The 25,120-nt window shown below is 46.4% G+C and overlaps 1 protein-coding gene across 1 annotated transcript in view; it reads left to right on the top strand.

The window, feature by feature from the left end:
* Positions 1 to 25,120, top strand: part of HK2 (hexokinase 2) — a 57,371-nt gene that overhangs the window by 2,298 nt on the left and 29,953 nt on the right. Inside the window, exon 2 of the mRNA XM_050754300.1 lies at positions 17,187 to 17,349. Coding sequence (XP_050610257.1) covers positions 17,187 to 17,349 — 163 coding nt within the window. The remainder of the gene's footprint in view (positions 1 to 17,186; positions 17,350 to 25,120) is intronic.

Here is a 25,120-nt window from a genome sequence, read left to right as displayed (position 1 = left end):
GAAATGAGTTGTAATCCCTGTCTTGTGGTTTATTAACTATAGCACCCTGAGCCTCTTTGGACAGCCCGTTCGTTTCTTTTTGTAAAATGCAATAATAACAGTAGACTTGTCCACTTACGGAGTTGCGATGATTAAGCACTGCAGTGTGCAACTGTCATTCCTGTAGGCTTCTTTTCTCTACCCTTGCAGCCACCTGTCAGTTTCAGAAGTGTCCCTGAGGACCTTTGGGTGTATTTCCTCTAAACTACCAATGGGGGCAGAATTGAATCAGGCCTTTAACTCAGTAGGTGTCAGAACCTGGGATTTGACTCCCAGCTTAGTGGCAGTTACATAGAAAGCAGAGAAAAACTCAGAGAGTATCTTGGAACCATCTTTCTGAGCTGCCGTTGGAAAGAAGAATTAAGAGGGAAGACTGAAAATTTAGTATAACTTTAGAGTCTTTTGAAAAGACCTTTTGATTTGGACCCTTCTGAAATCTCCTTTTTTTTTTTGAGACGGAGTCTCGCTCTGTCGCCCAGGCTGGAGTGCAGTGGCCGGATCTCAGCTCACTGCAAGCTCCGCCCCCCAGGTTCACGCCATTCTCCTGCCTCAGCCTCCCGAGTAGCTGGGACTATAGGCGCCCGCCACCTCGCCCCGGCTAGTTTTTTGTATTTTTTAGTAGAGACGGGGTTTCACCGTGTTAGCCAGGATGGTCTCGATCTCCTGACCTCGTGATCCGCCCGTCTCGGCCTCCCAAAGTGCTGGGATTACAGGCGTGAGCCACCGCGCCCGGCCAAAATCTCCTTCTGATAAGATATTCTGGGTTGTAGTGTGAGGACAAGGAAGGCTTGGGTTCACCTGCCCAATGAGGTCACTCGTCATATCCTGATGGACAAGCCCAGTGTTTTGGGGCATGAGAGATGAGAATAAGGGTTATTTGCTCACTTTTGCCAGTTGACACTTTGGAACTCAGGAGTGACTGCAGAGCACCTACTATGTACCTGGCACTGTTCTAAGCTCTTTAGGTATGTCAGCTTGTTAACATTCAAATCAATCCCATGAGGTAAAGACTGATTGTTATTAGCATCCCTGTTTAACTGAGGACAAGGGGTAACTTGCCCAAGGTCACCAGCTTTTCTGTACGAGCTGGGAATTGAAGCCATGCATTTGGCTTTAGAGCACCATGCTCTTGAGCACGTACTCGCCTGTCTCTGGGGAACGTGAGCAGGCTCCTGGCATGGGCCTGTGCCCACGCCCACTCCTGGCTGCTGGTAGCACCCCCACCCATCATGACCACAGGTGGAACTAGCTCTTCTGTTGGTTTGATAAGTGGCACCAGTACCCTCTGGCAATTCCAGCTGAGAGTCCTGGATTCATTTTCATCAACTCTCTTTGTTAACTGGTCTCTGGGTTACCTTGGAGGCCTCCTAAGGGTGTCCCTAAAACTCTGGAGCCAGACTGGATCATTTCAGGAGCCCTCTACAGCTCTTCATTGCCTCTCGCTTCTACCCCCCAGCTCAGCCTCATCTTCCTCTCCATGCTTTCATTCCTCTGTCTTGCCTGTTCACACTGGGTCCTTTTGCTCTTGCCATTTTTGTGGCCCTGAACTCTGCTTGGCTTCTTTCCACTTAACCCCTTCCAGCTCAAATGCGGTTTCCTCTCTTAATTTTCTTTCTGCCTCCTCCCGCTCCTGGGTGCCAACATTAGTGTGTTTGAACCTTGCATGACATTTGTTTCATTCCACCATCTGTTAGAGTCGGTGGTTTTCGGTTCGGGTTCCTTCTTCAGGGCAGGGAGAATCTCGGCTGTTAGGTTTGTTGCTGCCGTTCCTGGCCACTGGTGAGGTGCTCAGTGAGTACAAGAGTAAAGGAGGAGACCTTTCTGGAGAAAGAAGCTAAACCAGGGCTGCAGGAAGTGGAGGAGCTGGGCGCGGGCGGCTAGTCTTAGGCTAAAGGGATGGTATATGGGTGGACACTTAGAGGGAGGGACAGTTCTCAGCTATCTCTTCATCCAAAGCATGACCTGAGTCCAGTTCTGAGGAGGGAGAGAGAAAGGGAGGAGTTTCCTGTCCTTCAGCAATCAAGACTGTGTGTCCTCCCTGTGGACAGACAGAGGATTCTTTCTATTAATTGAGATAAGTTAGTATACAAGATGCAGGATTTTGTCTCTTAAGAATGGAGAATCAGGGTTAACCATAGAGAAAAAATGAAGTATATACTCCTTCCTCTAGCCATTGACCAAATTGTTTTAATACACATAGACTGGTGACATTTGCACTGGAATCCTGTATAGACATAGTTCATGTAGACTCCTTGTTGTATGAGCAAGGGGTGATCTTCAATGCTGGGCTTGAGAGGAATATCTTGGAAGCGAAAAGATTTAACAGAGACCCCAAGAGTCAAGAAAGCCATGAATTTTAATGCTTGTACAGTGAGTGCAAGGCCCTCTGAGTGTGATGTGGGAGACAGAAACCCAGACACTTTTCAGTTGTCTAGAGAGAGAAAGCTCCAGGAAGAGATAATTTATGGCCGCTAAGTCAAAAGAATGAATTACCATGAGTGGGGTGGGAGTTAGAGGCCTCAAGAAACCTTGGCACATTTTGGACACCTACTGTGTGCCATGAGTCCGCACGTATGGGATTAGACTATCAAGAGTAAATTGCTGATTAAAACTTTAATATTTTTGTCTACGTTAACTTTGATTGGGCAAACTGACATTGACAGGTACAATTCACTCTATTTGTTCCATTTGTAACATCTTGTTAACCTAACTCTGTCCCTTTCTCTGCTCAGAAGACAACTGATGATAGTAGGAATACTTTGTAGCTTTCGTTAACCATCCATTTGTTTATATTGCCAAACTTCTATGTCAGAGAGAGCTAAGAAGCACTTTTTGTGTGTGTGTGTGTGAGACAGAGTTTCACTCTGCCACCAGGCTGGAGTGCAGTGGTGCAATCTCAGATCACTGCAACCACCAGCTCCTGGGTTCAAGTGATTCTCCTGCCTCAGCCTCCTGAGTAGCTGGGACTACAGGTGCGCACCACCACACTCAGCTAATTTTTGTATTTTTAGTAGAGATGGGGTTTCACCATGTTGACCAGGATGGTCTTGATCTCTTGACCTCATGATCTGCCCACCTTGGCCTCCCAAAGTGCTGGGATTACAGGCATGAGCCACCGCGCCTGGCATTTTTTTTCTTTTTTTGGAGATGGTGTCTTGCTCTGTTGCCCAGGCTGGAGTGCAGTGACGTGATCTCAGTTCACTGCAACCTCCACCTCCCAGGTTCACACCATTCTCCTGCCTCAGCCTCCTGAGTAGCTGGCGCCCGCCACCACGCCCGGTTAATTTTTTAAATATTTTTAGTAGAGACGGGGTTTTTCACTGTGTTAGCCAGGATGGTCCCAATCTCCTGACCTCGTGATCTGCCCACCTCAGCCTCCCAAAGTGCTGGGATTACAGGCGTGAGCCACTGTGCCCAGGCTTTTTTTAAACATCACTTTTCAAAGATGAACTTTTCCAGTACCCAGGGGAGTTTGGGGCAATTGGAAGTCTTTTTCCAGGGGGAATCAGAGCAACACAAACCACAGTTGGCAGTGGGAGTAAGGAGATCTGATAATTGAAAGACCTTGGAGCCCCAGAAAACTGGCTTCCTTTGTTCAGATACTTCCGGTTTAAAAAACCAAATCTTGATAAGAGGTTCCTCATTATCTATCTTCGTTGAGCTTTGAAGTCAGCAGGTTTGGTTTGTTTTCCAACACTGTATGTTGACTGTCTTTGCCTTTTCAAAGCTGTGGGGGTTGGGGTGTGGCAAATTAAATCCCATAGCTCACTGGACACGTCTTCATATCACACTCTGTGGATCACACATCATTCTTCTTTGCGCTGGAGTGGCTCTTTCTGCTTATCTCTAAAACAGTTTTCTCAGCCTTGGTGCTATTGACATTTTGGGACAGATACTTTTTTTGGTGAGGGGCTATCCCAGCCTATCATAAAGAGCAAGAATGTCCACCTTACTCAGATTTCCAGAGACAAAGCCTATCTTTTAAAAATTCTTCATTTAGAGCAGTAGTTTTCAACTAGGAGTGATTTTGCCCCCCAGTGGACTTTGGCAGTGTCTGGAGACATTTTTGGTTGTCAAAACGGTTTGGGTGAGTGTGTGTTACATCTAGTAAGCAGAGGCAGGTTTGGATGAGTGTGTGTTACTGATATCTAGTAAGAGAGGCTAGGAATGTTGCTGAATATCCCACCATGCACAAGATAGCTCCCCACAACAAAAAATTACCTGGCCCAAAATGTCTACAGTGTCAAGTTTGAGAAACTGCTTTAGAAGAACATGGTCCATACCCCCCACCCCCTTCAGTTTTCAGGTGTATTGCTGATGGTCATACAGCAAGTTAGTAGCCCTAGTTGGGACCAGAGCCCTGAGTTCTCAACAGTGTGCCATGTCATGGGATGGTCATAGTGGGAAATGGGCTTCTACAAAAGATGAACTTAAGATGAGGTCTACAGTTCACAGCAGTCTGCAGATGCCCACAGTCCCTTGCTGGGGGGCAGGTTTTCAGGGGACAGGAGCTAGTTGCTGTTTCTGTATTTTCAACCCGAGAAATGTGGGCAATACAAGTGCTCCAGAAAGCCAGCAAAGCCAGCAAGAGAAGTCTGCTCAATTGTCCTTGGGAGATGCTCACCCTGGTGCTGCTGGAGTTTCCATGGAGGCTGGGCATGAGCCAGGCTTCCCAACAAGGCAGACATGTGAGCTGGTGTAGTGGGAGCTCAGAAGGCACTTGAGCCGGGGAGTAGAGGAGAGACGTCAGTGACATCCACTGAGGGACAGCCTGACAGTTACTGGGAGAGGCTGTTTGATGAGCTGGAGTCAGGCTCCCTGGGGTTGAACTCTGGCTGTCTGCATAACATGCAGTGTGAGCTTGGGTCAGTTATTCAACCTCTCTAGGCCTCAGTTTCTTTTCCTGATAAAATGTAAAGATTGTTTGGATAACACTTTAATATAGTATTTGTAAGAATGAAAGAGAAAGAGGGTTAAAAAGTGTGAAGCTCTGAGAACTGTGCCTGACATATAGTCAATGCTTTACGTATTAAGTATTGGTACTTAACAATGGTTCAACTTAATGATTTTTTTGACTTTACAGTAGTGCAAAAGTGATACGCATTCAGTAGAACTTGTACTTTCGTGTTCATATAACCATTGTTTTGCACTTTCAGTACAGTATTCAGTAAATTACATGAGATATTCAGCACTTTATTGTAAAATAAGCTTTGTGTTTGATGGTAGGTTAGGTGTATGAAATGCATTTTTGACTTACTAATCGGGACATAACCTCATTGTAAGTCGGAGCGTCTGTACATGAGGGACACAGTCTTAGATGTCCCACTGCACTGTCCGCCTGGACAGGAGCAAAAAGAGGCCCTGCTTTACCCTGGATAATTCTCAATAGCTTCTTTTAGAGCAAGTGGTTTCAGGTCCATTTGAGTCTCTGTCTGACATTGGAGTGAATCAGAGGACAGAGAAGTCAGAAGGATGGAAAGTTCCTGAAGCCAGGGAAGAAGGATGCACCCACCCTGCTTCTTTGTAGAGGTTTCTAAAACCTTCTTTTTCCTGGGCTTAGGAGATCCATCCTTAAGCTCTTCCTCTAAATTGCTTTTCTTCTGGTCTTCTACGGAGGTGGCACCCCCATTCGAGGTCTCTGGGATGCCTGGGACATTGCGCCTCAGGTTGAAGCATCCTTGCGATGCCGCAGGAGACACAGCTGTGCTGAATGATCAGTGTTAGTTCCAGCTTCTTTTCACTGGAGAAGCCTAACCTCTCTCTCCCCAGTAACTAACCCAGAGAAGAGCAGAGGCTTCAGAGGGCAGTTGTGGAGGCTGCTTACTTGGGATTTCGTATTCTTGTGCTGTGGAGTTTGTCATTAAATACTTGTTCACTCATCCTCACATCTCTCCCAGACCCCAGCTTTCCACAGGGGAAATCATTTGCAGTGCCCTGTGCTGAAGAGTCACAGGACCCACCATGATAGGTTTGGCCCCACTGACCCCCGGAATTTCACAGAAGGGAATGGCCATTCTCACATTCTTTCAGCAGATTGGGTGAGGTTCCCTGGGCATCCTGGGCTTTGGCAGACAGCTCTTTGCCTCTCATACAGCTGTTGAGCTGAGCCCAGGGTGCCCTGGGTTATTGATGAAGCCCAGGGGGATTCTGCATGTGGAACCCATATCCTCCATCCCACCTCTTGAACAGCCGTTGCCTTATCCACGTCAGGAGTCAGGAGTCTTGGCCCTGTTCCAGTGAACAGAGAATCTCATTTCCCCTAAAATGCTGCCCTCTTTTAGGGGTGGTCACTCATTTTGTTTGCAGATGGATCTCTAAGCATCTCCCGGACATTCTTTCCCGCCTTGGTTAAACCTTATCTCAGCATTAACCAGGAGAGTGAGTCAGGCTCTCAGAACCTGGCTCTGGAAGCCCTTGGGGCCCACCCACCTCCCGCCCACCCAGCCTTCCTGCCTTTCCACCATTTCTGCCCTGGATGCTTGGAGGTGGTCCATGTTCTTAAAAGGCCTTTTCCCAATCCCTTCCTTCTGGCATCTCCATATTGTCTGAAGGAATAAAGCCAGATGAACCATCTGACAGCTTTAATTAGGGTTAAATGAGGGCATTCGAAGCTGCCACTTTTCCTTCTTTCCCATTTGAGGGACTTCCTCTTCCTGCTTCCTGTTTCCTCCCAAATTTTTCTGTCTCAGTCCCCTCCACGAAGTCCTGTAGCCTCTTCCCATCAGCTCTATGTATAGTAACACAGGCCACCCTCAAGCTGCCCTCCAGGTAGGTCCTGTTATTATCTATTATTCAGATGAGGAGACCAGGCACAGAATAGGATAGTACCTTGCCCCATGGCAAGTCAGAATCCAGACCCACACAGTCTGACTCCAGAGCCAGTGCCCTTAACCCCCAGCACAAAGCTGCAGGGACAACTAGAGACAGTCATTTATGTTTCAGTTTCATGGGATATGAGTCAGGTATCAGCTGGGAAGGGACCTTTGGGACCACATAGTCTAAACAAACCCTTCATTTTACAGTTAAGGAAACCAGATATTGTGTACTAAGGGACCAGCCCAAGCTCACATAGGATAAGCCCCAGATCTGGAACCCAGTTTCTTGATCCCCATCATGTTTTTTTAAAACACCATTTGTGCAGCATGAACGCTTATCATTTTAGGTGTCAGTTTCCCAAGCTCAAAGGCAGGATTTACTTAGCTGTGTCTAGGGGGCTGCCCTAATTAATTGTCCAAACTGAGCCGCTTTTTAGAATGGAAGAAAGCACTGTCAGTAGTAGTTATGCCGTGAGCACAGGTGTAAACTGAGATTGTCCTGGGTAAACAGGGAAGTGTGGGTACCTTGCCTGTGGTGGGTGCGATCTTGGGGTGGATGGGGCAGACTGGGACAGACCCAGAGGCATTTGGTCCAGCAAGTGGACCGCTGGCAGCAGACAGGAGTGGGGAGTTCAGATGCCACTGTGGGACAAGAGGCTCAGAGGCAGATTCTCGTCCCTGGCCTGGGGCTGTCGAGGGGTAGGCGGAGTCTGACTTCTAGGGGACCTAGCATCCTAGGCAGGGCAGACAGGTAGACTGGGAGGAAACCATGCTGCTGCGGGGATCCCATGCAGTGTGGCACAGGCCTGAAGAGCAAGGTCCGACATAGAGCACCTGGTCAGTCAGGAGCAGCCAGCTCTTCCCCTTCACCAAGTTACTTTTCCAACTTTTCTCTTTGGTGTTCCCATAGCCCCTTGTGTATAACTATAACAAAGGTTTCTTGAGCACCTATTATATCTCTAGTATTGAGATAGCTGCTGCTATGACTGGAGAGAGGCCATTTGTGCTGGGCTATGGAGGGTAAGTGGGAGTTTGTTAGACAAGGGGAGGGGACATTCTGGGCAGTGAGGCCAACACACACACATTTCTAACCAAGACAAACACTCCTCAGATTCACATTGATGTATGTGATTTAAGTGATTGTAAATCCATGTTTTATTACTGTAAAAGAAGCTGCCCATTGCTCTGCCCTTCCCGTCAGTTTGTAATTACTTATTAATGTATCTGTCTCCTGCCAATAGACTGAGCCCCTTGCTGGCAGAGGCCGGTGTCTCCTTTATACCAGTATCCTCAGTGCCCAGCCCTGGCACGCTGAACTTGGCGCTCAGTCAGTATCTGTTGGCAGGTGAACTGTGCCAGGGTCACGTGCATCTGGGACATAAGCCCCCTGCTGCCCCGCAGTTGGAGCAGAATGTCTGAGGACAGGAGGACCCCGTACTGGGTGTCCCAAATGTCCATCTCCTAGACCCTGGACAGGTGCTGCTGCTTAAGGTCTGTCTGGCTGTAACTTGATGCAGCTGAGAGTGAGTGAGAACTGGAAGAACAGGAAGTCCTGTGACTCACAACACTGCAACAGGATCCTGGAGGAGTGGCCCGTATGCCTCCCTGGTCAGCTCTGCGCTTACCCGCCGCCCCGGGCTAGTGAGTCTGCAGTGTGTCAGAGCTGGCATTGGCCTGAGGTGGCATGGCTGCCCTGGCGAGGATAAGTTCCTTGTCCCATCTGAAGAAGTGGCATAGCAGATCTGTCAGTTTCGGTCAGTGGGCTTTCAGAGACTTACAGAATCCATGTTCTGCCGTGTGTCTTCCCCCGGCTCATCTTTTTTTTTCTTTTTATCAGAAACATCTCGCCCTGCTCTGGCAACTTTGTAGAATAAACTTGCTGCTCTTTGTACAGCCTCAGCCTTTCCAGGAGGAGTCTGTGAGGGCGTTATTATTAATGAGGTCACTGACAGCAGTTGCCTGGCTTTCCCAGGATGGGCGCACCTGTGCCCTAGGTTAGGGAAATCAGCTGGTCACTGGATGCTATAGGCCTTACAGGGACTAGGCCTGTGATTTGGGGACGCTTCTCCAAGCCTTGGTTTCCTTGTCAGAGATTTGTGGTAAAACACTGACAAAGGAATAATGCAAAAATATGAAATTCTTTTGAAATTTAGTTGCAAGCATGTGTCAGCACGGGGTCACTGGAAGTGTTTGCGTGGCCAGATTTAAATGATGGGTCTCTCTTTGTTTGGCCTCTTTTGACCTCTTTAATCTTCTTTGGCTCGTTGACCATGTATAATGGGTAAACTAGGGCCAAGTCAGTGCCACCTGCCTTTTTTTCTTCCAGCGTCTTTTGAATTGAAGTATAATGCACATGGGAAACTGAACGTAGCGGGTAACCACATCCAGATCCAGTAACAGATCATTACCTGAACCAGCCCCACATTGTCCTACCCACCACCACCAAGTGTAATCACCATTCTGACTAACAGCATAGGTCTGTTTTTGTACTTATTATAAATAGACTCATGCAGGATATAAAAGATGCCTTTTGTGTCTGGCATTTTTCACCCAGCATTTTACTGTATTTTGAGATTCACCTATGTGGTTGCATATGGTGGTAGGTGGTGCATTCTTGTTGCTGTATACTATCTCTTGCACCACTCTGGCTTGTTTGTTTGTTTTTAAGAGACAGGGTCTTGCACTGTTGCCCAGGCCTGGAGTGCAGTGGTGTGATCATGACTCACTACAGCTTTGGCCTCCTGGCTTCAAATGATCCTCCCGCCTCAGCCTCCCAAAGAGTTAGGATTACTGGTGTGAGCCACTGTGCCCATCCCACCACCCTGTTTCAACTGTGGTTGGTTTAAAGCAGATGAAAGTAGTCATAATAAGGCCCCTGACTTCCAGAAGGCATGGTCCTTTCTAAGTTTCTGTCAAAGGGGCCAAATAGGAGTGTTGACCTAATATATAGATGACCTGATTGTATCTTCAGGACAAGAACATGCATGTTAAGAAAGGTGAAGTTCAATCAATTGGTCTTCTAGGGTCTAGAAGCTAAAAGGTAGGATTTTTAGCTGTGGTCATCTAGGGCTGCCTGGAGAGAGGGTTCTAGATAATCAATTAGAAATATCCCAAGACCGAAGAGTTGAAGTTCAGCTGTGCCACAGCCATCCTGCATCCTTTGCTTTGATGCTTCTATGCTTGCGGAGTAACTTCCTTATCCTATTTGATCACTTGAATTCAGCCCTCTACCTAGAGGGTGTGCCCTGTAGACACAAGTGATGAACATTTGCTTATTCATGTATTATGTATTTTCTGCTTGCTTACTAAAAGGATTTGGTGATTTGGTTCAGCTTTCAGTAAAAAGATTTCTAGAACAAGAGTCATCAAACTGGCAGAGATGATTACTGAAAAACTTGACAGGCCTGGTGTGGTGGCTCATGCTTGTAATCCCAGCACTTTGGGAGGCCAAGGTGGAAGGATTGTTTAAGGCCAGGAGTTTGAGACCTGTCTGGACAACACAGTGAGACTCTGTATCTACAGAAAAAATAAAATTAAAAAATCAGCTGGGTACAAGGGTGCATACCTACAGTCTTAGCTACTTGGGAAGCTGCAGTGGAAGGATCACGAGCCCAGGAGTTTGAGGCTGCAGCCTAGGAGTTTGAGGCTGCAGTGAACCATGATTGCATCACTGCACTCCAGCCTGGGCAACAGAGCAAGACTCTGTCTCTAAAGTTAAACAAACTTGACGGAGCTCCAAGCTTCCTGACAGTCAAGGCAAAAAGGATAGCTCTCTTTGAGTCAGTCATTTTCATCCCATCGGCCTATAACAGGAAGCACAGTGTGTCTAGGCAGCCAGACTTTCTCCTGACACTAAACCCTACTGGGGACTGAATGGCTAGGGAAGCGTTAGTGAAAGACACAGCAGCTTTACACGGTGCAGTGGTCTGTATAGTTTTTCCTGTGAGCCCTTGATTAAAAGTGATAGAATTAAACCTGTGAAGCATTTCCTGGGGAGCTAATATAAGGTTGTAAAGGTGAGGAGCTTTCTGTTCTTGGAATTGGTAATTTCCCAGGGTCTTGGGGGCTTGTCCATGCCTCCTGAGCCTTTTCACACTGCTGTCGCTAAGTCAGCATTTATCTGCTGAGATGGCTGAGCTCCAAAACTATCCGCTTTGATTGCCCGTCTCTCAGGCCACTTAAATCTGTGACCCTTCCCATGGGCTGCCTTGTATTGTGCCTGACATTCTTATCTGACAAGATTTATCTCTCCACGCATTCTAGAGACACTCATTGGTCTATAATATGAGCCAACTTCTTTGGTATAAAGTCCTAGAGAGCAGAGCTGTTGATTTCTTAAAATTTTTAAAAATTATAAAAAAAATTAATCACAAAATTTACCATTTTAACCATTTTAAGTGTATAATTTAGTGGCATTAAGTGTATCATTCACATTGCTGTGCAACTACCACCACTATTCATTTCCAGAATTTCTTATAAAATTATGTTTCTGTACACTGTAGTGCTTTGTATATAATAGCTGTTCCATAAATGCCATAACATGGAAGATGTTAGGTTTGCAACAGTAGTCAGATTCAGGGATTGAATGATATGGATCTTACAGACTCAGACATTGAAATTTAAGGTTTCGTTTCTTCTACACTTCCCTTTTAAACCCCTTAAGGCACTCAAGGTAGGATCTGTAGTACTTTATATGAAAACTGTCAAAATTGGAATATTGCTGTCTTCTGGATGTAAATAATATGATCAAGGCCAGGTTCCCACAGGGACCAGATGGTGTGGGCTCAGGATCCAGGCAATGGCACCAATCTTTTGTTGCATTGGGCCTGCAGAATGAGATGGGTGCTTCTGGACCAGAAGGGTTGACATTCATCCGGGTGATCCATATTCTAGTTTCAACTGTGTGACCTGGGTTGAGGCTACTCCCCGATGGGCCTTGGTTTCTCTCTGAGATCCCTTTCTTGCACTCACCTCCAGGCCATTCCTGAGCTCCTCCATACCTGGCCAGGACTGTGTCTGGCCCACCCTGCCCACTGCATACTTCGAAGTGGAGCCTCCATGAGTGTCCTCTTTTGTTCTCTCCATTCCTTGCTTTCTGACAGTGACACAATTTCCTCTCCTTTTTAAAGTGCTGGTCTGGAAGAAAATGTAGGTACTTAAGGGGATGGGTGTTAATGGCTTCCCATTTTGGATATTATCTTAATTCCTAGAGAGTATGGGGTTAATTTCTCTTTAGGGCTTACCCTGACACCATCCCCAATTCTGTAGAGGAAGCGGGCATGTCAGACTGGTATGTTATGGGAAAAACTGAAACTGACCAAAATTACCCAATGAGGAAGCTCTAATCTAACCCTTGCTGAAGAGATATCAACTAACAGTGCTATCTCTTTCTGTCTAACACACGCCCTCTCTTCCTGGGCTGGCAGGTTGGCAGACGGGAAGGTAACCCGTTCCTCAGCCAGGCTTTGCTCTGGCCTGCCTCTGATTCCCCAGCCTGGAATGCCCCCTCTCCCTTTCCTTCTCTCTCCCAGATAGAGATTTAAAGAGAAACAGCCTTGTCCACGCCTATCACAGAAAGAGAAGGAATAGTTTGGGGAAACAGCCTCTGCTTTGTGACTAAGGAGGGTTGAGAAATGTCTGATTGCCTGAAGGTGCCCCTGGGTGGAGAGAAGCCTTAGAAGGAAGAAGGGGTGGAAGGAAAGGGGAGGGTGATAGAGAACTCGTTTGTCCCCACAGTTATGCTTATGACTATCGTGTGGGGCTTTGTGGAGAGAAAACTGAGGTTCAGATTAAGAGTGAGTCCTCTAATGTCGCACAACCTCTAATGAACGCCACCACTAGGATTTGCATACTGGTGTTTCTGATGCCAGAACACTCCTGTCACCACCACAAGCTACAAATCGAGGGTTGACCTGAATGAGTCTGCTTTGATAGTTTCCAGAAACTTACATCTCTTAACAACAAATGTAGGGTTTGTCTTCCCAACTCCCAGCAGTCTGGATCAACACAGGATTACTTCACAGGGACACAGCTGGCCTAATATCTTAACCACTGATTCTCAAAGATCCCAGGTAGAAAAGTGGTATGCAGAGTTGATCAGAACAGGGCCAACCACGAGCACATTATTGGCATATTGGAAACCCGCCAGAAGAGAGGGGAAAGTGTTTGAGCCCCAGCCCTCGAGGTGTCATTTGGTTAGTCTGGAATGGATCCTTGGAATTCTTACTGTTTTTTTTGAAAGCTCCTCTTGTGATTCTGATGTGCCGCAAGTTTGGAAACTCTTATCACAAGTGACAGGATGGAGATTAGGCAGAAGTATCAGAAAGCAGATTTATCTTTGATTGAGGAAACTTTGAAACAAGTAGAGCTGTTCAATAATGGAATTTAGAGAAATAGTGCGCCTCTCAGGATTGGAAGTATTCAAACCTCGGCTGGATGACTAGGTGGAGAGAGACAAACTAGATAAACTCGAATACTATGTTTAGTGGGATTTTTGAACTAGTTACCCTAAGGGCCTTTCCTTTCTAAGGGTGAATACTTTTAAGCTGCATTCCCACTGCTGTGTGTACATCTGCTATCACCTGCTTGGCTTTCTCCCTTGACATTGGGCCTGGTGCTCCTTCCAATGATGGCACTGTGGGTGAAAGTTGGCAAGATTCTGAAAATTGCATTCATCTCCTTCCCAATCCAGGACAATCATGTTTGTATGGTGGCTGCTTCTTGTTTCTGACTTCCGCTTCCCTTGGCTACCAACACAGCAGTGCCCACCAACACAGCAATGCCTACCAGGGCTGGGTGGGCTCCACTGGTGTGTTTAGGAAGCTGTGACATTAAGTGATTAATTATTAATTATCCCTTCCTGAGTGGCCCCAATAAGCTGAGTGAACACATCATCATGCCCTGGTGCCATCTATTCTCAAGTTTTGATAGTTCAAAGAGCTCTGATGTGAAAGAGGGAAAGTTTGGGCCAAGCTACTGGCCTGGACATTTTTCACTGTTTCATATCCTCTCTCTTAGTCTCCTCATGCGATGGAGAGGAAACTAAGGTCCCAGGGTCATCCGAGAAACCACAGGGCAGGCAGGGAGTGCCCATCTACACTAAGAGGGGCCCACAGGACAGGCGAGGGTGGCTGTCCTGAGGGCCTGGCATTGGGGCCAGAGAGACCTCTGTGAAATCCCAGTTCTGCCCCTCATCACCCAAGTGATCTATAAAATGGGGGTACAGAAGTTTTACAAAGATAATGGAGAACAGGTCAGTAAAGCCAGAGGATGGTGCCTGACAGGTGAGAAATGCTTGAGGAATGTTTAGCCGCTGTAACTATCATCACTACTGTTTTCATCTGTCATTGAACACGTGGAAGATGGTTATCTATGGGACAAAAGGCAAGGTGGATAAAGGGTGACCATTTAATTTGATTCTTCGAGGGTTAAGGATGAGAAGTGTCTGACTGGATTTCCAACAAGTCTTGAAGCAGTTTAAACATCAAAGATAAACTAAGATTGGCTGCTATAGAATTAACTCTTGTGTGTGCACAACCTCATGCTTCTGGACATGATGATGGGACCTTTTAATGAGGTGGTACAGGCTCAGCTTCTCAGTGCAGGAGCTCCTGCGCCCTTTGCAAACATCTGAAGCCTTCTATAGAGGGTGGAGTTGGCGGGGAGGTGGGGAGCATCAGTGAGGCTTCTGGGCCTTTCTTCTCTTTGGGAAAGTAGTGAGGTGGGAGCGTCTTTGTCACGTGTCGCCCTCATGACAATGTTCAGAGACATGTCTGCTGCCCTCAACCTGCTCGGTCACCCCTGTGGGCCTCACTCTCCACTGTCTGCCGTTCAGGCCTGCATTGGGAGATGACTGGAATAGAAGATGGCCTTTTAATGGATATGGCCAGCCTGTATTCACTGCAATGCTGTTTGACCTGCATAGACCCTGCTGTATCCAGGCAGGTAGGAGGCAGTCATCTAGCAGAGTGGACAAAAGCACAGGCCAGCCAGACTGCTCTATCAAGCCAAGCATGGCCCCTCGTGTCTGTGTGACTTCCCCTTTCTGTAGAATAGAGGTGCTGACACTTCCTACCTCAGAGGGCTGTTCTAAGGATGAAATGAATAATGGGAGCAAACGTGGAGAATAGGATCTGGCGCAAAGCAGGAGCCACATGAGGGCTTGCCATTATTACAGTTGCCCATGAGTGCATCTCAGGCTTTTCCTGGATGTGGCCTCCCATTGGCCTCTGGTCTGGGTAGCCCCAGACTTTGTACATTAGCCCTGAGATGTGAAAGTTGTGAAGTAGCATTCCTGGGCCAGTCAATGTGTCACTGGATCTGGAGTGGGAGGACTCTGGGGTGGTCAGAGTTGCCCTTAAACTAGGGTCACTGGAGATGGCTAGAGACTTGTCTGACACTTCACCAAAAAGAAGGGGGCTTGTCTAGTGTCAGGCCGAAGCTGCACCCTTTGTCTTCCTGGGGAGCCTCAAATGTCCTTGTGGGGGAGGTCCAGGCCTCCTCAGGAGCACCTTGGCTCCCAGATATTGTAGGAACTAGAGGTCAGGGACCCAGCTTGTGGGATGGAGGGTGGGGGGCTAGTGGCCCACAGCCCTGGAGGCTGAGGTAGATTCCAGGAGTTGGAAACAAGCTGGGCAATATAGCAAGACCCTGTCTCAATATAGCAAGACCCTGCCTCAATAATAAATTAATAAATAAAAGATTAAACAAAACAAACGAACAAGTGAGACTTATCTGATGCTTCTCATTCTCCTGGTTTAAATCTGGGAAAAGTTCATGGGAATTTATGTGGGAAACAGATTCAGTGAAAGAACTAGGGAGAGTTGCCTCCACCTGAGCACAGAGGGTGCATTATCATTTACATAGAGCCTCTCCATTGTGCCAGGTACTGTGCCAGCCTCCAGGTATGCAAAGGTGAACAAGTAGACATTGTTCTTCTAGCCTTTGGTGCTTATGATTTGGACCCTAATAAATATTTAGTTCCAAATTGTGGATAGTCTTGTGATGGGAAAAGCTCAAGTTCTTAGAATAACAGGGAGCCTGACTATTGTGATCTGGAGGATGAGAAGAGGCCCCTATGGAGAGAGGCCTGAAGGACTGGTAGCAGATTGGCAGGGCATATACCTGGAGGGCCTGTGTGCATGAGCTCCAAGGCAGGGATGGGCAAGTTGGGGAAGTTGGGGAACTGAACCAGGGAGAGAACCTACACAAAGAGTGCAGACCTTACCATAAGGTTAGGAGGTGGGGCCAGGCGCGGTGGCTCACCCCTTTGATCCCAGCACTTTGGGAGGCCGAGGCGGGTGGATTGCTTGAGTCCAGGAGTTTGAGACCAGCCTAGACAACATGGTGAAACCTTGTCTCTGCTGAAAAAAACAAAACAAAACAAAACAAAAAATTAGCTGGGTGTGGTGGCACACTGCTGTAATCCCAGCTACTTGGGAGGCTGAGGCACTAGAATTGCTTGAACTCGGGAGGCAGAGGTTGCAGTGAGCCGAGATTGCACCATTGCATTCCAGCCTGGGTAACAGGGTGAGACTCAGCCTCAAAAAAAAAAAAAAAAAAAAAAAAAAAAAAATCACACACACACAACAACAAAAAAATTAGCCAGACAAGGTGGCACGTGCCTGAAAGTCCCAGCTACTCAGGAGGCTGAGGTGGGAGGATCACCTGAAGCTGGCTGAGATCTCATCACTGCACTCCAGCCTGGACAACTGGAGGGATACCCTGTTAAAAAAAAAAAAAAAAAAAAAAAAGATTAGGAGGTGGCTAGAGGCCCGATTAGGAGGTGGGGCCCTGAAAGGATTTTGAGCTTTGTTCCAACGGAAAGCCCTGAAAGCCAGGGATCAGCTGGCTTTCAGGGTGAGTCTGGCTGGGCATGGAAAGTGGATGGAAGAGGTAAAAGCCGAACTGGGGATTGTAGGAGTCCAGGAAAAAGGTGATGGCTACCCGGCCTAGGGTGAGGGGCAATGGGATTGATGTGACTGGCCGTGTTAGGTACTGGGGGAACAAGAGATGAGGGTAATGAACCCTGGCTCCAGTGATGTTGTCACAGGCCTTCCGACTCAACCATTCTGAAAATAACTCTCCTCTGCCCTAATAGGCCTTTCCTCTGGTATGCACCAGTTCTCCAAAAATTAGGTCTATTTTTATAATTTTAATTTTTTTTTTAAGACAAAGTCCTGTCAAATCGTTTGCTACTAATGGTCTTTAATAATAACTTTCTGTACATAACAGATTTTGTTCTTTTGAAGGGCTGAGTAGTGTTCCATGACATAGACCTATGCCATAATTTATTTAACCAATGGCTTTGCTCTTGTCTTCCTCCCCTTTCAGGTTGACCAGTATCTCTACCACATGCGCCTCTCTGATGAGACCCTCTTGGAGATCTCTAAGCGGTTCCGCAAGGAGATGGAGAAAGGGCTTGGAGCCACCACCCACCCCACTGCAGCAGTGAAGATGCTGCCCACCTTTGTGAGGTCCACTCCAGATGGGACAGGTGCGGCACCTGGGGGATGGCTCTAGCTGCTGCGTTACTCGGGGGTGATTTAGTTGGCTTTATTCAGGACCCAAATAACTCAAAAGCCTCAGAAACCAACCGTGGCTAAGGGAAACATCCAGGGAATTGAATGGAAGGCTGTGTGACGGATGGACAGGAAGCTTGGGAAAAACTTTGTTTAATCACCTTATTTGGATACAGAATCCTTTTTTTTTGAGACAGAGTCTCACTCTGTCACCCAGGCTGGAGCTCAGTGGTTCGATCTCCATTAGCTAGGATGATCTTAATCTCCTGACCTCGTGATCCGCCCACCTCGGCCTCCCAAAGTGCTGGGATTACAGGCGTGAGCCACCGCACCCAGCCCAGAATCCTTATTTTATGGTGCACCACCCAGCAAGTGATTTAATCAGGTAGGGGAAAAAGGATCATGGTGGAGATTCAAGTTGGAAAGGTTGGAAAGGTCCAGTGGATTAGGGCTAGATCACTGAAGGCCTTGAATGCAAGCCTAAAACGTTTAGTCTCTGCAGTAGCCTTGGGGAGTAAACGCAAGTTTTTCAGGAGTGTCTTGGTAACGTTATGTCTTTGGCAGTATAGGTAGAGTGGAGGGGGAGCGAGGCCCGACTGGTAGAACACAAGACATGGCCCTGGTGGGTGGTGGTGGGTGGGCAGAAAGAGGATTCAAGGGTGGGGCCTGGGTGTGGAGCCCAGCTGCCTGGGAATGGCAGCATCCCAGAGAAGGGGACCGAACAAAGTCGTGTCAGAGCTTTTATTTAATCCTCATAATAGGTGTCTCCATTTTAGAGATGAGGTGCTTGTGAGGCCCATGAGGGGTGGAGGGTGGCGGGTAGGTACTCACATCTGGAGGGCAGGAGAGAGAGCCCAAGGGGCAGCTGCCAGGGCAGAGGAAGAAGCAGGAAGCACAGTGTCCGAAAACCTAAGGGGGACGAGATCTCCAGGAAGCTGACAGGTCGCTGGTGAGGCATCTGCAGGGGCGTTGTTGGGAGGGGAGTTAGGGGCAGGGTGTGGGTCAGGGCCTGTGAATGCCAAGTGCCTGTGCTATTTCCAGCACACGTGTGTCCTTGAGGCTCATCTCCCTTAGTGCCTCTAGGGACCTGGTTTGTCTAATGAGACTGTATGGTTCCCAAAATAAGTGTTTGCTGAAGCCTTGGGACCCAGCCTGGACCCAGTGCTGAGGGTATGACCTTGTTTAGGATTGTTTCCTGAGTGTGTTTCTTGGCCCTTCAAAGAGACCCTCGAGGTGAGGGGCCTCTTATCTCTTCCATGTCCTCTAGATTGGCATGTTTACCTACCACTCCCTCTGACTGGAAACCACACCCATTTCTGAGATTGTTGTTTGACATTCAGATAAATGTACTCCTGAAGGCCAAGGCCTTGTCTTTATTTCACCCAGCACTAGCACTAAGTAAGTACCCTAAATCTTTTCTAAATACATATGGGCTAAGGACTCTTCTGGGCACCTCAATGTATTAACTCATTTACTTTTCAGAAACCTTTATGGTAAGTACAAATTTTATCCACAATTTATAGATGAGGAATTTGAGGCTCGAATGTCAGAAAGTCGTCCAAAATCATACAGCCAGTGAGAGGCCGAGTTAGGAATCAAGCTTGCGGAAGCCGAAGTTCAGGCGTCGGTACTACACGTGATGCATTCTATGTGTTCATGTATGTGTTAGCCTGTGCACTTGGTGCTGGAGCACACTGCAAATGCTCAACTAAAATTTTTTGGAATGGAGTTGGGACTGATTGTTTAGCCTGTATTATAGGCAGGTGAATTAAGTTTGTTGGGGAGAACTAATTATGGGGCAAGCTTTCAAAATTCTCATTGCTTTCCTGAAGCTGGAGGCACCAAGACCTCCCATGCACTTTGAAGCTTGCACTGTTTGCAGCACATCCTGAAATGTCTTACTCACTGAAACAAAGGAAGTGGCTCCTGGAATAATGGAGACCAGATTGCAGGAAACCCATACCTAATCCCTCCCTCCCCATCTGCAGGGAGTCCATAGGTTAGCTCCTCACCTCCATACTCTCTGGGACTCAGCCTTTGTTTTTGTAAAGTAAAGAGGTTGGACCCAGCAGTTCCAGTCTGTTCTGCACATCTACTAGAACTAGTATGCTAGTCTATTTACACAAACACATCTGAGATCCTGTAATGGGAGATAAACCCTTGGTGTTCATTGGATGGTGTCTTAGTTCATTTTTGTGTTGCTGTAAAGTGGAACATATGTATATATAACAACTCAGCAATTCCACTTCCAACTATATGCCTTGAACAGACTCCTGTATGAATCCAAGGAGACATGGCCCAATAATGTTCATTACAGTGTTGCTTATAATGGCAATGTATTAGAATTTTTTGTTTGTTTGTTTTAGGTGGAGTTTTGCTCTGTCACTCAGTGGTACGATCTCAGCTCACTGCAGCCTCTGCCCAGGTTCAATCGATTCTCCTGTCTCAGCCTCCTGAGTAGCTGGGATTACAGGCACCCACCACCACACCCGGTTTCACATAGTGAAACACCGTCTCTACTATAATCCCACCTACTATAATCGTACCTATAATCCCAGCTACTTGGGAGGCTGAGGCAGACAGAATTGCCTGAACCCGGGAGATGGAGGTTGCCGTGAGCTGAGTTTGCGTCACTGCACTCCAGCCTGGGTGACAGAATGAGACTGTGTCTCAAAAAACAAACAAAAATAGATAAATTAAAAAAAAATAAAGTGGTCACCATCAGGGCTTTCAAGTTTTGTTTTGTCAGTTGGGGGTATGAGTTATGGATTATGGCAGTGAAAATAGGTGACTCCTAAGTTGATACAGACTATCAAAAATGAAAATTCTCTGTTGTAAGCACCCTAGTGAAGTGCTGAGAGGAAAGGCCGAGGTGAAGTTGTGTTAGCGATTCCCTCCTATGTGGTCGCACACAGCCTGGGTGCCTGCCATTGCTGCGGGGGTGAAACTGCATCCCTCTTCCACAGAAGGCTTGAGGCATTTGCTCCAGGGACACCTGTTCAGTGCCACCTTTCTCAGAACCTTCGTTTCTCAGCCTGTTCATGACTAGTATTACTTTTCAAATCTGAAAAATCAAACCCCAGATCTAGAGGAAGCCAATCTTTAAATCCATAGCTTTCTAACTTTTCTGGACTATATCTTCACATCAAGAAACACATGCATATAAATATTTATATGAAAGGAAATAAATTTGGGGACCAGAATTTATTCTGAAACATGATGAAGTTGGGTTTGTCTTCTAGTCTTTAAGAAGGTTGCTAGTTGGAACCTACTAAATGTTTTTTACCTTGCAGTTTGAAAGCCACTGCCTTAAATGATCCTTGGCCCAGTTTGGTTGTAGATTAGCATTTCATTTCTCGCTGGCATGAAATGTGTAGTTTCAGGACAGTGTGGGGTGAGAGGTGAGAATCAGAATTATACGTTCAAATGGGTTTGAATTCAAGCTGTGTGCTCCAGAGCAATTTATGCTGTGATCCTCTATTTCCCTATTTGTGAAAAGGGGAAACTTCATGGGGATTGGTTTTCTGAGAATTAAGGGAGAATCAGATATGTGACTTTCTCACATACGCTACAAACACTCCTGCAGCCACAAACCACCACTGCAAAAGGCACGCTCATTGCCAAATTTACTAAGAAAAGGTATGTGAGTTAACCATCCTGGCTAACACAGTGAAACCCCATCTCTACTAAAAATACAAAAAATTAGCCAGGCATGGTGGTGGGCGGCTGAAGCAGGAAGAATGGTGTGAACCCGGGAGGCAGAGCTTGCAGTGAGCCGAGATCACGCCACTGCATTCCAGCCTGGGCCACAGAGCGAGTCTCCGTCTCAAAAAAAAAAAAAAAAAAAAAAAGAATCTATCTGATGAATTGACAAATACACCTGTTTAATACAACCTCCATCAGAAAAGGGAATGCTTATACACTGTTGGTGGGAATGTAAATAAGTACAGCCTCTATGGAAAACAGTATTGACGTTTCTCAAAGAACTGAGAATAGAACTACCATTCCATCCAGCAATCTCACTATTGAGTATCTACCCAAAGGAAAAGAAATCATACCAAAAAGACGCCTGCACTTGTATGTTTATTACAGCACCATTCACAATAGCAAAGATGTGGAGTCAATGCCCATCAATGGACAGATGATGGGATAAAGAAAATGTGGTATATATACATAATAGAATACTGTTCAGTCTTAAAATAGAATGAAATAATGTGTTTTGCAGCATCATGGATGGAACTGGAGGCTGTTATTTTAAGTGAAACAGCTCCAAAGCAGACAAATACTGCATGTTTTCACTTATAAGTGGGAGCTAAAAATGTCTCCACATGGACATAGAAAGTGGAATGATAGACAACGGAGACTTGGAAGGGTGAGGGTAGGAGGGTGGGGGCATGAGGGTAGGAGGGTGGGGGGCGGTGTGGATGATGAGAAATTACTTAACGGATACAGTGGGTGTTGGATACACTGAAAGCCCTAACTTCACCATTGTGTAGTATATCCATGTAACAAAATTAGACTTGTGTCTCATAAATGTATACAACTAAAAAAAAAACCTCCATCAAGATAGAGAACATTACCATTACCTCAGAAAGTTACCTTGAGCCCCTTCCCAGTCAGTCCCTGTTCCTGACCCCCCAGAGGCAATCACATTCTATTTTCCACATATATCAGTGTTGCCTGTTACAGAACTTCACATAAATCGACTCATACAGTATTTGTTTTTTATGCAAGTCTTCTTTTACTTTTCATAATGTGGGATTTATCTGTGTCGTGTCTATCAGTGTCTCGTTCCTTTTGGTTGCTGATTTCATAGTATGATTAGAATCTATGATATGAATATTGATGGACATCTGGGCAGTTTCCACTTTTTGACTACTTGAGTAAAGCTGCTATGGACATTATTGTACGAGCCTTTTTGTGGACACGTTTTTAGTTTCTTGTATAATCAACTAGGAGTGGAATTACTGGATCATTCATAGAGTTTGGTATACGTTTAATTTTTAGAAAATTGCCAGACCTTTTCCCCAAATTGTTGAACCATTTATACTCCCACCAATAATGTATGAGAGCTCTGCCTGCTCCATATCCTCAACAGCATTTGTTGTCTGTATGCCCTTGTTTCTTTTTTTCAGTGGAGAGTTGATTAAAGAAAGCATTCATTTGTATTTGCCAGGAATCACACCATCTTGACCTCTCTGTAGGCAGCCCTAATCTATGCCACGACCCTGCGTGGGACTGTGGTACCAGTCCTAACACAGTTCTGTCAGGGGCCCCACCACACATAGGGGCTACAGATAAGGGCCTGGCTTTCAGAGGACATTTCCATCTTAAAAGGGAATGCAGGGGCTGGGCACAGTGGCTTACACCTGTAATCCTAGCACTTTGGGAGGCCAAGGTGGGTGGATCACTTGAGGTCAGGACCAGCCTGGCCAACATGGTGAAACCCCCATCTCTACTGAAAATGCAAAAAATTAGCCAGTTGTGGTGGCGTGGGCCTGTAGTCCCAGCTACTCGGGGGGCTGAGGCAGGAGAATCTGGGAGGCAGAAGTTGCAGTGAGCTGAGATCATGCCGCTGCACTCCAGCGTGGGCGACAGAGTGAGACTCCGAAAAAAAAAAGGGAATGCAGGAAGAATTGATAGCATTTAATGAGCACCCATGGTGTCTGTACTAGGCCATTTACATAAATCTATTTTACTCTCTACAAAAACTTTACAAGAGAGTCATTCTCACTTTAAAAATGAGGCAACCAAGGCTAAAAAAGGATTGATGGTTGCCAAGGTCACCTGTGGTCAGACGGTGACAGTTGGGATGTAAGCATAGATAGTCCTGACTCCATGGCCATAAGATTCACAGTTTACATTGGCTTGTGCCGCTGAACAAAAGTTTCTAGGGAAAATCAGATGATTATCTTTTTAAATGGATCCTAAATGCGAGTTGGCTTTGTATCATTCAAATAAGAAGCTCAAGTACAACCCAACTGAAAATGTGCCAGCCGCATGGTCTAACTTAGAAAAGAAGTATCTTTGTGGTGTCTTTATCACCCTTGTCTTGGCAAGATCGTTTGGATATAACTATGCCTCATGAGACAGAGCGAGGGTAAAGGCAGTGTCAAATCGATCATGTGACTCTTCTTCACCTCTGAATTGTGAATTATTTTCACAGGTAAGTATACCTCCATCCTCTAGCCAGACTTAACCCCTCTAGAGAGCAGGGAACCATGATGCCGATGGTAACGGTGATGATGGTGATGATAAAAATTGTAGACATCGTAAGTGCCAGGTACTGTGCTAAACGCTGTGTTTGAGCTATCTCATTTCTTACAGTCATCCAATGGTAGGTATGCTGAACTCTACTTCACAGAAAAAGAAAATAGATTTGGAGCAGTTAGGCAACTTGCCCAAAGTCACATAGTGAGCAAGTGGCAGCATTGGGATTGGAACTCGGCCAGCCGAATTGCTAATGCCTGGGCTTTTAAGCACGCCACCAGTGGCACATTTTATGTACCTTCCATGCTGCTAGCACAATGTATGGATTCTTCTCTTACTAACCCAGGCCTAGCTGTTCAGTTCATTCAACAGTCCTCTCCGAGTCTTGGTCCTCTGTGCAGCAGCAGTGTGCTACGCTGCCTCGTGCCCTGCCTTTGAAGAGTGAAAGTTGTGCTGGGGAGATAAGGCCCATGTAGACAAAACAATTAGAGATATCGGGCCATATAATGCAAGCACATGATGTGATAAAGGGAGACCGGGCTGGTGATACGTTGCATGGAAGCTGGTTAAACCCGAAAGAAGCCCTTATCTTGGTTGCTCTGCATTATATTAACTACTGTACAGCGGAGACATACATCCAGAGCTAGCACACAGCAAGTTAATTAGTGGACTTACGTAGTCCAGGCAATATAAATTGAAGATTGTACTGATAGATAGCCTCAGTACAGCAGATGGCACTTAACATTGTCAGGCGTTGTGCCAAATGCCTTACACTTCCTTGCACTGAATCTTGACAAGGCGTGTGTGTGTATGTGTACATGTATATGTGTGTGTTTTCCTGTGTTCTCGTTCTGGGTTGTGGAGGGAGGTACTGACTAGAAGGAGGTTATCATAACCCTTTTAAAACAGATGATGAAATCTGAGTGTCAGATTTCTAATAAATTGCCAAAAGCTACATGGCTAATACATGTTAGAGTGGGATTTGACCCCAGGTCTGCCTGCCTAAAAAGCTGAACATGCTCAAAGCCTACACAATATTGAAACGTAATCGTGTTTTAACCCTTTGAAGAGTGGTTTCACATCTGTGGGGCTAATTACACCTCTCTGTGACTGGCGCCTATTTTGAACTTAAGAAACACTTCCTGGGTAAAAAGAGCACCAGAGTGATGCTTTCCAAGAGGTGTCCTAGGAGCTTTGGGGTGCTAGTCATGTGTTTTACATGTTCCACGCCTCTCCCTTCAGTTGGAGCAGCTCTGTTTTTCTCTATTTTACGTTGTGGTATTTGGTCCACCAATTTTATTTGGAAATAAGCATTCTGTTGCGTTTGAAAACAAATGATGTAGAAGATCAGCTCACTCCATTCCTAGTCTGTACCAGACACCAGCATTAACTGTGATTCAATGCCTTTAATGACACGGAGTATTGAATACTTCTGTATGGCTGAGCTCTTGAATGGTGGCCGGCATTGCATTGTAATGGAGTAACTGGAATCCTGGGGGTTAAAAAGAGGCTGCCAGGTGTGGTAGTGATCATGGC

Source organism: Macaca thibetana, chromosome 13 (genome assembly GCF_024542745.1).
Source record: "Macaca thibetana thibetana isolate TM-01 chromosome 13, ASM2454274v1, whole genome shotgun sequence".
Taxonomy (NCBI): Eukaryota; Metazoa; Chordata; class Mammalia; order Primates; family Cercopithecidae; genus Macaca; species Macaca thibetana.
Note: the sequence above shows the minus strand (reverse complement) of the source record. Positions and strands in the feature narration are given on the sequence as shown.